This window comes from Carex rostrata, chromosome 13 (assembly GCF_964058835.1).
Source record: "Carex rostrata chromosome 13, lpCarRost1.2, whole genome shotgun sequence".
NCBI lineage: Eukaryota > Viridiplantae > Streptophyta > Magnoliopsida > Poales > Cyperaceae > Carex > Carex rostrata.
This window is the reverse complement of record NC_135930.1, coordinates 577,330-592,188: the sequence shown is the minus strand read 5'-3', so window position 1 is coordinate 592,188 and position 14,859 is coordinate 577,330. Positions and strand designations below refer to the sequence as shown.

General features: G+C 33.8%; 2 protein-coding genes across 13 annotated transcripts; both read left to right on the top strand.

The window, feature by feature from the left end:
- Positions 1–1,337: 1,337 nt before the first annotated feature.
- LOC144563808 (uncharacterized) lies at positions 1,338–6,652 on the top strand. 11 transcript variants are annotated; one of them, XM_078313267.1, is made up of 9 exons: positions 1,338–1,624; positions 2,148–2,212; positions 2,707–2,799; positions 3,189–3,269; positions 3,847–3,925; positions 4,522–5,147; positions 5,485–5,549; positions 6,091–6,216; positions 6,510–6,652. In XM_078313267.1, exons 6-9 carry the CDS (start codon positions 5,061–5,063, stop codon positions 6,535–6,537), a joined length of 306 nt encoding a protein of 101 aa, XP_078169393.1. In that variant the 5' UTR covers positions 1,338–1,624; positions 2,148–2,212; positions 2,707–2,799; positions 3,189–3,269; positions 3,847–3,925; positions 4,522–5,060; the 3' UTR covers positions 6,538–6,652. The 11 variants fall into 11 exon arrangements, 1 of the variants encoding a protein (XP_078169393.1); XR_013514450.1 differs by lacking the exon at positions 6,510–6,652 and having other exon boundaries at positions 5,819–6,144; XR_013514454.1 differs by lacking the exon at positions 6,510–6,652 and having other exon boundaries at positions 4,522–4,570; positions 4,975–6,144.
- A 1,599-nt stretch (positions 6,653–8,251) lies between these two features.
- Positions 8,252–13,034, top strand: LOC144563824 (uncharacterized). 2 transcript variants are annotated; one of them, XM_078313294.1, is made up of 6 exons: positions 8,252–8,913; positions 9,458–10,044; positions 10,374–10,540; positions 11,007–11,073; positions 11,161–11,203; positions 11,946–13,034. In XM_078313294.1, the coding sequence occupies exons 1-5, from the start codon at positions 8,853–8,855 to the stop codon at positions 11,200–11,202; spliced, it is 924 nt and encodes a 307-aa protein (XP_078169420.1). In that variant the 5' UTR covers positions 8,252–8,852; the 3' UTR covers position 11,203; positions 11,946–13,034. The 2 variants fall into 2 exon arrangements, with proteins under 2 accessions (XP_078169420.1, XP_078169419.1); XM_078313293.1 differs by lacking the exon at positions 11,946–13,034 and having other exon boundaries at positions 8,257–8,913; positions 11,161–11,481.
- The last annotated feature ends 1,825 nt before the right edge of the window (positions 13,035–14,859 follow it).

Genomic DNA, 14,859 nt, shown 5'->3' with positions numbered 1-14,859 from the left:
TAATTTGTTACAATCTTTCTAATAAATCAAATTATATTGTATTTCATCTATTTTCAAAGAAATATATACAATATTTCCAATATTTCAATACAAAAATAAAAAATATAAATAAATTTCTAAATTATAAAACAAAAAAATTGGAATTAAAATTCCAACCCGTGAAAAAATTCCATGGGTGAGGTATTTTTAAAATTATTACTAAACTTTGGTTACTAGTATTAAAATAATTTTTTAATGGGGTTAAAATAAAAATGTCGGCTTGGTATGTCTCATATTTATATAACACAACAACAATATTGAATTTCTTTTCTCGTATTGTATCAAAACAAGTGATATAAATTGATATTGATTAATACATGTCAATTGATCTTTTACTAAATTTTATTATAAGAGTACCAATGCAACATCGTATATTTATATTGGTACTGATTTTTATTAAACTGGTGCTAGGCTGGAATTGAATGCAATATCATATATTTATGCTGGTTCTAGGTCTGGTACTGATTTAATCTCACCGGTACAAGGTTGGTATTAACAACTAAAATTTATTCGTCAAATCAATTATTTATAGTAAATTCCCAAGTGAAGATTTTCACTTCGATAGGCCGACTTACACAAAAGATCATCAACAACACAATTTATCACTTCGATATCAAAGCCCCCGACCAATTGTAAAAAAAACGCCAAATTTAGACAAGCAACGTAGTTAACACAGGTCCAGCCGGGAAAATCAACAACCCGCGCTAGACAAATTATAAATCCCCAAATCACCCCATAAAACCCGATAACAATGCAATCCAAGATGTGGTCAACGCGATACAACTAATCAAATGAATCAATTAATTTCTAAGGTGCTTACTTACCCGATTAACAACGGAATCCAAGAGGCGGCTTTGATAGAACGACCGGTACCGAGTCTCTACACCTCGCCGCTCGGAGTAGGGCCGGAGTAGTACGAGGAGTGGCGCAGGGAGGCGGGCGGCGCTGCTGCAGTGAACCACGCGGGGGTGGAGAGCCGGAAATGACGGGCGTCGCTGCTTCTGTGTTGGCGCCGCTGCTTCACCCAGACAGAACGGAGGGAGTGAGTTCGGACAGACAGAACATAGAGAGAGATCGGGGAGAAGGGTTTTCGAATTTAAGGGCTCGGCCCGTGGATAAATTCCACGGGGGGAAACTTTATTTCGGACCGTGGATAAATTCCACGGGGGAGCTGGTAATTCGGTCCGTGGAAAATTTCCACGGACTGGGTATTTTTATAAATTTTCCACAACAGTGGTCATAATTATTAAAAATAATTAATTTTGGGGTAAAAATAAAAATCACGGAGTCTCCCGGAATAAAAAAAAGACCTCTCGAAGTTCATCCTCCCTTTCTCCGTGAGACCGTGACCCTGAGCACCATCCCCTTCTCACTCCTCCTGACCACGAGCAACACCCGCCTCTCTCTCCTTTTGATCCCGAGCACCACCCCTTCTCCCCTCTCGACTGACTCGAGCGGACGGCGCAGCCCCCCTCTCGCACCTCCAGTCGCGATTGTAGCTCCTTCTCTCCGGTTCGCAAAGCCTCAAAAGTATGCTCGCTCCAGTCTTCGAAATTAGTGGCGGTTCGGGTTCAAACCCGCTAAGGTAAAAAGAAGGAAAACGAAATAGCAAAAAATTCATCAATTTCAACTTTCAAGGAACCTTTTCCTAACACGATTCACGTTAAGATGGCTGCTATTGTTAAAACTGTTCTAAGCAATAATAAAGATAAAAATGCCTTAAGAACACAAAAAAGGAGGATTTCAATGTCAGAAGCTTTTAGTTTCACAAAATATCATAAAGTTGCTTTTTCTTTACATCTTATATTTTTAACTCAATATAGAATTTAAGTTGTTGATTTTGTTCATGTTCATGAGCAATGCATGCGCAAGTAAGACTGTAAGAAGGGATAAGCTTAAATTATACCTGAGCAAAGAATTGGGTTTATTTTGGGGTCTGAATTGGTACTTTCTGTTCCATTTTGGAAAAATTGAGCTCACTTAATTCCTGATTTTCCAATTGAATAAATAGTTTATCAAGCTTGACATGGGATACAACGATTTATACGAGCGCATTGTGGCTCTGTAAATTATTCATATTCTTACTATCAGTTTTTCTATTTCATCAGTAATTGGAAAGAGACTTACACTGAGGTCATGAGGAAGCCAGGTGCGAAATCAAATCTTCTTACTGGTAAGTTCATAATGGATCACATATAAGATATAACGCTACTGTACTGAATTTACATTTTTGATTTCGAACTTCAACATTAGATTTTCTTATGTGACCATTTGATGGTGTTTCAACAAAAGAAATGAAATAATTTGTTTTACAATTGACCAAAATATGTCACTTACAGACAGTTAATTTACATTTTTTATTTGGAGCTCAACATTAGATTTTCTTATGTGTCCATTTCATGGTGGTTCAACTATAGTAATGTCATAATTTTGTTTTAAAATTTTGGTGATTGGTGGTTCACATACGGACAATTCTCAGGAACAAGTAATTCAATTTTAGTGTTTGGTTTCTGTCTTTTTAGGTTATCTGTAAGAATAAGTGGGACAAAAATGGATTTTATTGTTTTCACATCTTATATTATATGTTGCATTATGGAATCCTTTAAGAAGTTTACTGAATGATGGTATTTAATTTTTTTTAATACATCTCTCTTTTTTTCTAAATAGGCAGTGGAGGCAAGTTTTCTGGAGGTTTCGATATCAATGTTTTCAGTTCGATTGTATATAATGTGCGATTCATAAACAAGATATGCCTAAAGGGTAGGTCTCGATAGGAGTTTTTTTTTTATATATATATTTATCTGTAGGATGGAACTTTGAGGCTACTAGATTTGGAGGATCTTTTCTGAACTGTGCCTGACAAGTCAAGTTCATTGTCTAGGACAATATTTTGCTCTATATACTATAGCCTTGTACTTCCCATACAAAGACATGGTAGGTCTCCATGATCTAGGAAAGGTACATTTGTACAACTGTGTTAAGGTACTGAAGAACGAAAGGGGAAATAAAGCATTCATCATCAACATCACAATATAAACCAACACCATTATATCACTTTTTTATAAGTACCATTGCAGTGTGGTGTTAAATTGGATGGCAATTCGATTATTTTTAATCTAACTGAAGTTATTCTTTTGGACATGTACCAGTCCCTTGGCTGTTGAAGGTCCATACACAGATGCTGCGGATCAAAATACGTTGGGTGATTTGATAGTTCAAGGATTTATCAGGTAATGACATACCTGGCATTATTAATAGGTACTGACTTTAGTATTAGAATTTAAAGGGACCTTCTATTTTCTGCTTCTTTTCTTCAGTCCACAACATTATAGTTGAGGATTGTAGTTTGGTCTGGTCTCTCCTCTTTGCCAATGGCTAATAGCTTTCGATTGACTTAATTACATGTTATATGTGCCACTTGAGCATTCCACTGTTAAGCCAATGTTGATATAGGTGTATATTTCACCAAGCTACAGGTTTACCATTTACCATTCTGACTATCTGGTGGATCAACAATTTTAGTTCTTGGTTATGTCAATCTTCTAATTTTTTTAAATCAATTTTCAATTCAATTATTTTTGGTACTTACAAAATAAAAAACAGTACCACCTGGTGCTACAACACTCAAGTCCAGATAAGCACGTGTAGTGTCAATTCTCGTAATTATTGTCTACTTAAACATTACCACCATACTGTCTTTCAAGAGCAGCAGAAATGAGACTATTGGTACAACGGTTGGTTTTGCACTGTACCATTCAGCTTCAGAATGTCAGTTTTTTATCAGTAATTAATTGAAAATTATTTCAGGCCTTTGTGAAACTCTCTGCACTTATTGAACAGAGATATGATGCCTATGCAAATGCTGACGCAAGATTACCCCTTCAAGGTATGTACTGTGCTGATTTTGCAATTATTTTGTGAAGATATGTATTTTATTTATGTATTTTGTGAAGATATTTTTTACTTATGCCTTGTCTGTTACATATTATATGCGTTGATAGTGTGTCATTGGGTTAATTCCTTGTCTCTATTATAGTACACCACTTAGCTCTAAAACAGTGCTTTAAATTGTATACGAGTAATTGAGGAGTATATGAGATGAGAGTTACTATTTCTTTACTGCACTATAAACATTCTAAACGGATGGAGTAAATTTGTGCCTATAAAGGTTATATGCAAAATATAAAATACTAGTCAAATCTGTATTTATTTTATTTTTTTATTTTAAAATGAAATCTGTATTTATTTCCATTTTATATGTTTTGTATTTAATTCCTCTCCTCACAGCAAGATCGATTCTGTTTTCTGTCGTGTTTCTAATTGAGGTTAATTACACCATTTGGTATTGTTTGGAATAAGAGACTTATTCCACACTTAAAGTGCCAAACAAGAATAAGGCAGGCATAATATCTGTCTTCATTAAATAAGAGTTATTGATGAAATCTTATGTTTCTCTCTGTTTTTTTTTACTTAATTATGCAGTTCCAGCTAGCTGTTTCGATGGATGGCAACAAAGCCTGAAGGATTATGGGTAAATATTTCCAGATTTGGATGTCAGGCAGATACAATGAAGTTAACCTAGCAGATTTGTTTTACCTTAAATTGTTATCTATAAATTGAAACTAAATGGTAACAATCCCTAGGATGTATCACAATCAACACATAATTATGTATAATAGTTCTAAAAATTACGGAAATTTCTCTGGTTTGTACCCAAAAATTTAGATATTATCATAATATTCTTTTTTTTAGATCAGTAGTAATGTGCTGAAAGTTCTCTTCTCCGGCTTTAGGTTAGGGTTTTGTTTAGGCCGCATTTTACTGTTTGGAATTTGATAAGTCGAGGATGGGAGTTCGGAAGAAGAGTTCTTGGGTGTCTCCCCCCTTTTTTGGTTGATTTATGGTACTGATTTTTGGCTTAAATGTCCTTCGCAGTCTGAGGTACAGATACGGATGATTTCTTGGCTCTAATTTCTGGTACTGATTTTTCTGCTGGTTCTTGATGATTGATAATAACAGATATGATCCATACCAGAAAGTTCCAGAAAAGCCAAAAGAATCAGTATCAGCTGATGCCATACCAGAAAATAAAAAATGGAAATATTAAGGTAATATTTCCCGTGCACCTTTGTGAGATTTCATAATATATAGAATAGCTACCTAAAATGAGTCTCAGTGCTTATTCTACTGTTTCCAAAAATATATTTGAGCCTACCTTCACTAGCTGTTGAAATTCTTCCTCTACAAGTACATTTTGTTGGGCGTTGAAAATTTGAATTAATTTTTTTTCTCCTATTAATATTTTCTTTTATTTCCTCCTATCATCTTGATTTACTGTAGTTCCTTTCTTGAAGAAAAATTGAACTTGCACTTTTTGAACAAAAAAAGGTTCCTTTTGCAATATTGATATTGACTAGGGTTATTTAGCAAATTTCTCTTTTACAGAATGTTCATCATTACAAGTATATACTGAAGAGACAGTTGATGTGCAAGGTCTCAACATTTTCTAGGTATTTGTTAATAAGAACATGTCGTTTGGCCACATCAAAATGGACTTGATTGGTTTTTTTTTTTTAAATTTCTCCTCCTTTTTTTCAAAATGATGTGCAAATTGCAAATATCTGTTTAAATTTCAAATTGCTTCTGAGAATCTGAGATACTGGGGCAAAAAGTTCCATTTCACATACTTTGTATGGTCTCTTTTCTCTCTTTTTTTGTTGCATTTGTGCTGGCATCTACTTTTCTTACCATTGCTTACCTTTTGCTGTTGTATTGAAAGTTAATGAAGCACATGAAAAGTACTCTTCTTGCGTTCCAGGAGCACCCCATTTAACAGTATGATATTCTCTATGGAGCCGCCTAAGCTTAGATGAATTAGTTTACCATTTAGGTTTATATCTTATTGCTTGCATTTATTATTATAATATCTTGTATGGTTTTTTCTTTCCACAATATTTGATTTGATTTATGCCTTTAGACAAGGAACTTAATAACAATATCTTCCATAGTTTTCTTTCTTAACGATTTGTTGTTGTTTCCTTTCTTTTACAGGTTAAAATTTCATCTAAATGATTTCAATGTAGTCAGTGCAATCTCTGAAGAGATGAAGAAGAAAAACTACGATAATGCTATTTATCTTATGTTTCTCACTTTCACCGGACCCCTTCCAACAAAGAAGTATTACTGTTTATGTCAAATTGATAGTGACTAGCCTAGAATATGCAGCACGATCATGTGAAAGATCAAATATTTAATAGGTTGTGCATCTAATTTTATGCATTTGAAAATCATTTTCTCAATGATTAGATATCAATAAAACTAGGGAATATATTTCGAAATCACTTAATGAATGATCAATCATTTTGTCAAATTCAACAAATCTGATGTCCTGAATTATTTCCACTGATTATTCTTTTGTCCCCCCTCATCTGAGGTGTCAATATTCAGGATGGTCTTTTTGCCTGTTTTAGGAAGGAACCCAAGTGGCTTTTCGTTTGAACTGACTCATAATTAATCTGCTCCAGACGTTCGAATTCTGCACAAATGGTTCATTTCGTACAAGTGTTTCTGGTGAATGTATTATACTCATTACTATACCATCTATGTAATTTACGAACTTCTGTTATAAAGTTTTTATCTATAAAACTTACTATCTTCATAGTGCGTATTACAAACTTTGAAGCAACATTTTCACAAAAAAAAGGAGAGTATCACCCATGTACGCAGCATACACACACAAAAAAAAAAGATGGTTGCGGCGTAGCCGCAATACGAAGCAACTAGTTTGTTAAGAAAAAAAAAATGAAAAGAGCGCATTTAGTAAGTATGCAAGGACAATTCTTCAAACTTTATAAACATTAGGGGCCTTAGCGTAAATTGCACTTTAAATTATTCCTTTTTTCTATTGACATGTGGATCCAGCTTGTCAGTAACTCAGTATCGATATCTATCGTTTGTTTCTGCCTTTGACAGGTAGGCCATCCCATGTCAGTAGCCATTGCTTTTAAACTTCATCAATTTTGATCGATTTCTTTCAATTCATTGTATTCTTAGCATCGTTATATCATATTAAGCATGTTTGTAAAATCAATTTTGGGTTTTGGAGTTCATTTCACATGTTGCTATGAAGAGATAGGTTGCATTTTTGGAACGTAAAACAGAGAAAATGAGGTATTATTTAGCTTAAATTAGATGATGCTCTGATGCTTTTCAATTTCCTGGGAACATGTTCATATTGTCTTTTCATCAAAATTCATGATTTTAAATCCATAAATTTTAATCTTGAATTTCATTTCATGAAACTATATATAGCCCTTTTTCCATAGTTTCCAGCAATTGACCAACCAAATTTGAAGTTATTAATTTATGTAATTCCAAGCATCAATTTAAATTAATTTTAGGGTCAAACAAAAGGGCTAGCATTTGCAATTGTATAGAGTTGATGAATCATTGAATCGGTTAGCATTTGCTATTTTTGCGCTTGCTGCACAGTTGCTTACTAGTATCATACCCGTGCGTTGCAACGGAGATATATTATAAGAAACAAATATATCAATGAAAATAATAATTATTTAAAAATTAAGACACATGTTAATAGAAAATTTATATGATTTTGTATTTTTAATTAACTTTAATCATGATCTCTAATAACAATTTGATGATGTGATGATTATTTATTTTTAAGTACCAATAATATCAAATAATAGCTCGATTTGAATCTAATATCAAATATCATACAACAATTCAATATCAACATATAATATGATATAAAAAAACATAAATAAAAAGTGTTATCATGTGTATGTATAGGATATATATATGCACACATATTATAAGAGAAATATATACTTACACACACGTTCGCACTGTGAATCTGTGCACATGGCGGAATCTGAAATCTGATTTTTCGAGTGGTATTCATTTAATTCCGATTTTTTAGGGTGGTGGAAAAAAAAACGACCATTTTATTAGGTCATTAACAAAAAACAGAAAAAAAAATTAAATAAGCTCTCCCCAATTATTGGACCCTGCCACTCTAAGCTCTTCATCTACATCTATAAAATCTCTTCATCTACAACTACAAAATCTGCACTAAACTCTTCATCCACATCTACAAAATCTCCTCTAAGCTCTTCATCTATAAAATCTCTCGGAGCAAAAATCGCCTTGTTCCTTGCGCTCACCACCCAATTGACCGGACAGTTCTTAATTTTTTCTTACTTCGCGATCATACGACGCCACGACGGCTCCAGCAGCTTTATAGAAAAACGGTAATTACTCCGAGACAGCGCATAGGCTACCACTGGGGAGAAACCGGAGCCGTGGAGAGATAGAAGAGATGGGAACCTGTTCACCAGGACTATCCTTTCCACTTTCCACTGACCCGTCTCTGGTGGATATCGCGAGCTCTCTCATCCGTTCCCTCCCATTCCCCGTAAACCCCAAGCCACCCAAAAAAAACAACGAACGCCTTCTCCTTCTCCGCCATCTCCTCTCCATCTCCGCCTCCCGCCGGCTCCTTTCTCCGCTCACACTCAAGACCCTCGAGCGACTCCTCCCTTCTCCAACCTCCCCTCCTTCCCCTTCTCTATGCACTGCGTACTCCTCCCATCTCTTCTATCTCTCCACGGCTCCCGGTTTCTCCCCACTGGTAGCCGATGCCCTGTCTCGGTTGAGTAATTACCGTTTTTCTATAGAGCTGCTGGAGCTGTGGCGTCATATGATCGTGAAGCAAGACAAGATTAGGAACTGTCTGGTCAATTGGGTGGTGAGCGCAAGGGACAAGGCGATTTTTGCACTGAGAGATTTTGTAGATGAAGAGCTTAGAGCCATGGAGTCATCATTCCTTTTGCCGAGGGTCCAAGAATTGGGGAGGTTATTTAATTTTTTTTTTTTTCTGTTTTCTGTTAATGACCTAATAAAATGGGAATTGTCAATTGTATGCCTGTTTTGGTTTGGAAGCAGAATTGTATGCCTATGTCTCGTTGGTGTTTAAATTTAAATATTGACCGTATGAGGAGGATCTGGCCTCATGCATTTTATTGATTATTGTATTGATTAAAATTGGCATTCTAATTTCAAACCCTCCATGTTTAATAGGTAATTAACTTGTAAAGATGATTGTTTGTTACCTGCTATGTATTGAAGGAAAATTGGAATGAACCTGAAAAAAATGCAATCTAAATTTGTGATATAACATACTAGTAAACTGATAAATTGTGTTGTGCACTCATAAATTGCAATTCATGCCTGTTTTCTCAATTTCATTATACTTCTAGGTTATAAACAGTCTCTTCTGTGCTCTTTAGGAAAACATCAACCTCATTTTTCTCTTCTTTATTACAGTCAAGCAAAGAGATAAAATTTCTTCATTTTAATATTTAGGAACTTATTTGTTTGACTGTACAATTTCTGACAGAGAAGCAAAAGGTTGCAAGTGTGGCACCAAGCAAAAAGTCTGACGAAGGAGCAACTCAGAAAGAAACTGAAGCAATTCAGAGAGAAACATCTCCAATCGAAACTGGCAATAAACAAGTCGACGATACCTTTACCCCAAGTAGAAGGTCAGACAGAGTAGTAACCCAAAATTCAACTCGAGTAAATGAAAGAGAAACATTGGTGACCAAGCCTGGTGCTAAACAAGTAGACGGTGACTTTACACCAAGTAAAAAGTCTGACAAAGGATCAAACCAAGCAGAAACATCTCCAGCCAAAAAGGGTGCTAGACAAGCTGATGGCACCTGTACCAGTGCCAGTAAAAATGGTATTGCTGGTGTCAAACGAAACCATATTTGCGAGGAAAATCAGCAGAGCCCGACAAAGTCCTGTGGGAATCATGAAAGAAAACAAGTTAGGAGTAAAGAGAATGGCAAAGGGACTCTAAGAAAAGCAAATGATGCTTCTACATCGCATGCAAACAACACAAATGTCAAAATGAATAATCGATTTAGTCATGTGCCAGTACATAAATTTATGAATCAAAATTCAAGTGCCCATACATTTGAGGTTTGTGGACTTTACTGTAGCAGTACTATATTGAACGTGTTGTGGTCTTGCCTGGTGCTGGTTGAGCTAATGACCGACCTTCTATTTCTTTTATTTTTTTTTCTCATAGAATTATTTTGCATGAGATCTGAATTCGGCAGTGTAAACGGGACAAACAACAATATCATCCAAAAATGCATTTTGCCTACTAATTTAAAAAACAAACAAACAAACAAACTTCAAAATTGAAAATCTTTCCCGTGAAATGCTTTTCAGTTTGACTATGTTATAACCAGGAGATTTGAGCTTATAGTTTAATAGTCTTTTTCCTTCCTTTTTGTGATTTGAAGTGGAATGACTCGATAGATGATGCACCCAAAATGGAGAATGCTCAGACTGTTATGCAGAGTAAAAGAACCCAGCAAATACAAAATCAAAAAGGTCAAATACCTAAAAGAAGACGGTTGCTCAGATGGCAGCCTCACGAGGAAGAGGCCTTGAGAAAAGCCGTAAAGGAGTATGAACATTTTTTATCCTTTTTTGAGAAAATAATTCTTTTAATGCTTGCTTGTCTGATTGTCTGACCTTAAGTATGACTGTTATTATTTACATGGTAATACTTCCTATCCTCCTATGTTTCAGACAAGATAATTTCATTGTTCCTTTAAAACCTCATGACGAGTCACTCATCTATGAAACACGGGATTATTACGCAGGCTGCATAAAAGAGTTGTATACCTTGTATATCGATAATAGTTGATAACCCCAGTTTTCTTCTTATTGTTAGTAGATACCCGATTGTTTCCTTCTTTCTTCTTGCTCCTCTCTGTATTAGTGAGTGAAAGAATAATTTCAGATTATATTTTTTTAATGTAAGGTGCTTGGTACATTCCTTATCCTATATGGTCAAATAAGCCCCTCTTGATTTGTTGTGGTGGTATAATTAGTAATTTCTAACATAATTTTTGTATTTCGCAATCAAGGATTGGGAAAGGCAACTGGAAGGAAATTTTGGATACTTACCCGGATGAATTTACTGGTCGAACTGCAGTATGATATTTTTTTTTCTCAAACTAAAGTCAAATTTTCTATCATGAAGGATGAAATATTTTTAATATAACAAATATATTAACGCAGGTTAACCTGAAGGACAAGTGGAGGAACATGGCCCATTATTGAGGTATATGCACGGTTGCTGGTTTTTCTGTTTTTGTGTGTGTAAGAATATCATAGGAGTAGATAGGGTGTTAGGCCTGTTGATGTTTCTAAAGCTTTTGTTGTAGACGTTGTTCATGGGCTCTTTTTGTTCTCTTCCGCCTGTTCCATATTGCTCAAGTTATTTACCATTCCTCCAGTAATACTGCCTCCAAGTTTTCTTTGCAAATAGATAGGGTTAGTATTAGTATATGACTTTATTACAAATATTAAAGGGAGATGCGTTTTGAATTCTGCTTGCCACTCAGATGTCCGAGAGAATTTTTACCGATGGTGCCTCTGAATAAGGGTAGTACCATGTTTTTGTTTTTCCTTCTTTGATGGATGCATTGATTTTCTAGGGAATGTTTACAGGCAGAAAGAAGGTTTCATTAGATTGGTCTACTATGTGCTTTGGTTTTGTTATTACTTATTATAGAACCTGTAAATTCAAGTTTTTGTACATGTTTGACTGTGCCTCATTAACGGGTGAGGCTGAGCCGAAATTGTCCGGGACGAAAAAAATTTCTCTTGTGAAAATTGCAACTGAGAACCAAATCGTCTCGGTTTTTTTTTTTTTTTTTTTTTCTATTCCGTAGCTATCTTCGCTGTGACCCCACTGCATGTGAATGTTAGATTATATTCGTCACAGATCCACTGCATGTGAATGTTAGATTATATTCGTCAAATGCTATTTACTGATGTGATATATTGGTTGGTTGTTCCAGGAACTTGTGTACAACAAAAAGGAATATAAAGGGTGAGAGATGCAAATTTATCTTGGAATTACAAGTGGGTTCCGGTTTGCCAAAGAGAGAAATGCATTCACAGGACGAACAGTAAATGATGCCATGTCACATGTGCAGCTAGTGTACGAAAAGGCAGTGACAAGAACTAATCAGTTGTACCGTTGTCGGTTAACAAGATTCATTTGATAAAATCAAATCACATTCAAGTAGAACTGTATAGCCTGCCTGTCGAATTCGTATCCTCTGAGATATCTCAAACTTTGCATGACTTTATGGAAAATCTCAACCGTTTAAATACGTTCTGCACGAATCTCGAAGCACACATAATACTGACCCCATCGTCACCTCCGAATAGGCAACGGACACGTCGGTCGCGCAAAAGTTGAGATATCTCAGAGGATTGCACTCCTGCCTGTCTGGGTCCTCTGGAATATGGACTGTAGCCTGTATGTGGGAATAGACTTGACAGGCAGGCTATGTGGGAATAGACTTGACAGGCACCCAGACAGGCTCCAAAGTTGACAGGCTCCAAAGTTGGGAATAGCTTGTAGCCTCCATGTGGGAATAGACTTGACAGGCACCCACATGCTGGGGGACTCCATAATTAAAGGTCAAATTCGCTATATACCCTTCTAATCTCTTCTTTTGGGACATTTATTCATCTAATTATTATTTTTTTATCTGTTAAGCTACAAAAATCCGGCAATAATAAACTTGATGTTTGTTTACTAATTAAAATGAAGAAGAATATTTGGAATTTTAGTTCAGTCTTTGAAGATTCGAAATTCTAAACCAGGGCTCATGCATGAAGAGCCATGAGTTCTTTAAGGGCGTGTTCGGATGTCATAGAATTACGAAATGATAATAGAAGTGGGAATGAGATTTCACTTTTGAAAAAATGGGAACCCACGGTTACGGAATACATGAGATTAATTATGAGAAAATGAGTGTTCGTTTGTATCATGAGATTAATTGTGGAAAATCTTTATTTATTTTGAAATTTGTATATTTATTTAATTGTTTTAGTTTAGTTTAGTTATAAATGATTTTTTTTATTTAATTATTACTTTTGAATAGTATAACGTCCTGTTCTGTATTGATTTTAACCAATTAAGTTTAATTCAGCTTAATATAAAATAGTAATTAAATATAAAATTATAATAAGAAAAAAACTATTGTGCCACCATCCATTTATTTAGACCAATAATATATTGTAAATTTAATATTTTAATGAATTGCAAATTGTAACATTTGGTAAACATAATTTTTTTTAAAATCATATTAATGAAATTAAATAAAATTGATTAAATAATAATATTAAAAAGATGAACCATTTCTAATAAAAAAAATATTACTAGAATGATAATATTTGATATTACTAGATGAACCATTTCTAATAAGAAATATTACTAGAACCGTTTCTTCTAAAATATTTGATATTATACAACTTTTTTTTATTAATAAAATTATAATAATACAATTAAATGAAATAGGTTAAATAATAACATTAAATAGATGAAACATTACTTTAAAAAAATATTACTAAAATGGATACAATAAAATAAAGATTTTTTTTATAAATAAATACAGACCAATATGAAATAACAATTAAAAATATTTACAAAAAAATGAACATATAAAAGAATATTATAAATTTAAAAAAATATATTACTAAAATGGATACAATAAAATAAGAAATTTTTAATAAATAAATACATACCAATATGAAATAACAATTAAAAATATTTCAAATGAACGTATAAAAAATATCATAAAATATGTGAAATGTGTGCATTCAAGTTTTCTGATACAAAATATTTTTGTCATTCTTCATATCCATGGATAAATGTACACACACAAAGATGCCCGATTTTTTTAAAAATACCCCAAAAAATAATTATTTTATTAATAATAACCAGATTTTGGACGGAATTTTAAAAATACCCAGGCCGCAGATTTTTTCTGCGCTCCGGAATTTTTATTCCGGGCCGCAGAAAAAATTTGCGCCCCGAAATTTTTTTTTTTTTTTTTTTTTTTTTAGAGTTTGGAGAAAAAAAAAATCCATTATGTATATGTAGATGTAGATGTAGATGTAGATGTAGATGTAGATGTAGATGTAGATGTAGATGTAGATGTAGATGTAGATGTATATGTATGTATATATAAATATACATATATATATTTATGTATATGTATATAATATTTATGTTTATGTATATGTCTACACATATATACACATATATAATGGATTTTTTTTTTCTCCAAACTCTAAAATAAAAAAAATAAAAAAAAAATAAAAAAAATCCGGGCCGCAGAAAAAATCTGCGCTCGGAATAAAAAATTCTAAAAAAAAAAAAAAAAAAAATTTTCGTGGCGCAAATTTTTTCTGCGGCCCGGAATAAAAATTCCGGAGCGCAGAAAAAATCTGCGGCCTGGGTATTTTTAAAATTCCGTCCAAAATCTGGTTATTATTAATAAAATAATTATTTTTTGGGGTATTTTTAAAAAAATCGGCAAAGATGCACTCAATTATTTCCATATAGAAGCAAAGGCCAACTAGCTTTGTTATTGATTAAATGATTAATTAAAGTAAAAAAGTGTTAGGATCGGTTGCATAAGTTAGTCCCACAAGCAAAAATAAAATACAAGGGAACTAGTTATATATATCTTATATCTGTTTCATAGATTTCACGTGTAAAGTAGAATGATGACAGATGAGAGAGTAGAGAGAGTACATATAAAAAAAAGAGTCTGCAATTGGGAAAATAAAAATGAAGTTTTTCCCATCAAATTGAACTGAGTTAGGAACCGAACCGAAATGGCAAATAAAAAAGTAAGAAGTAGGAATAAACATGTCATCCGAACAGCTACAAAAAATTTTTTTGGGATGTAC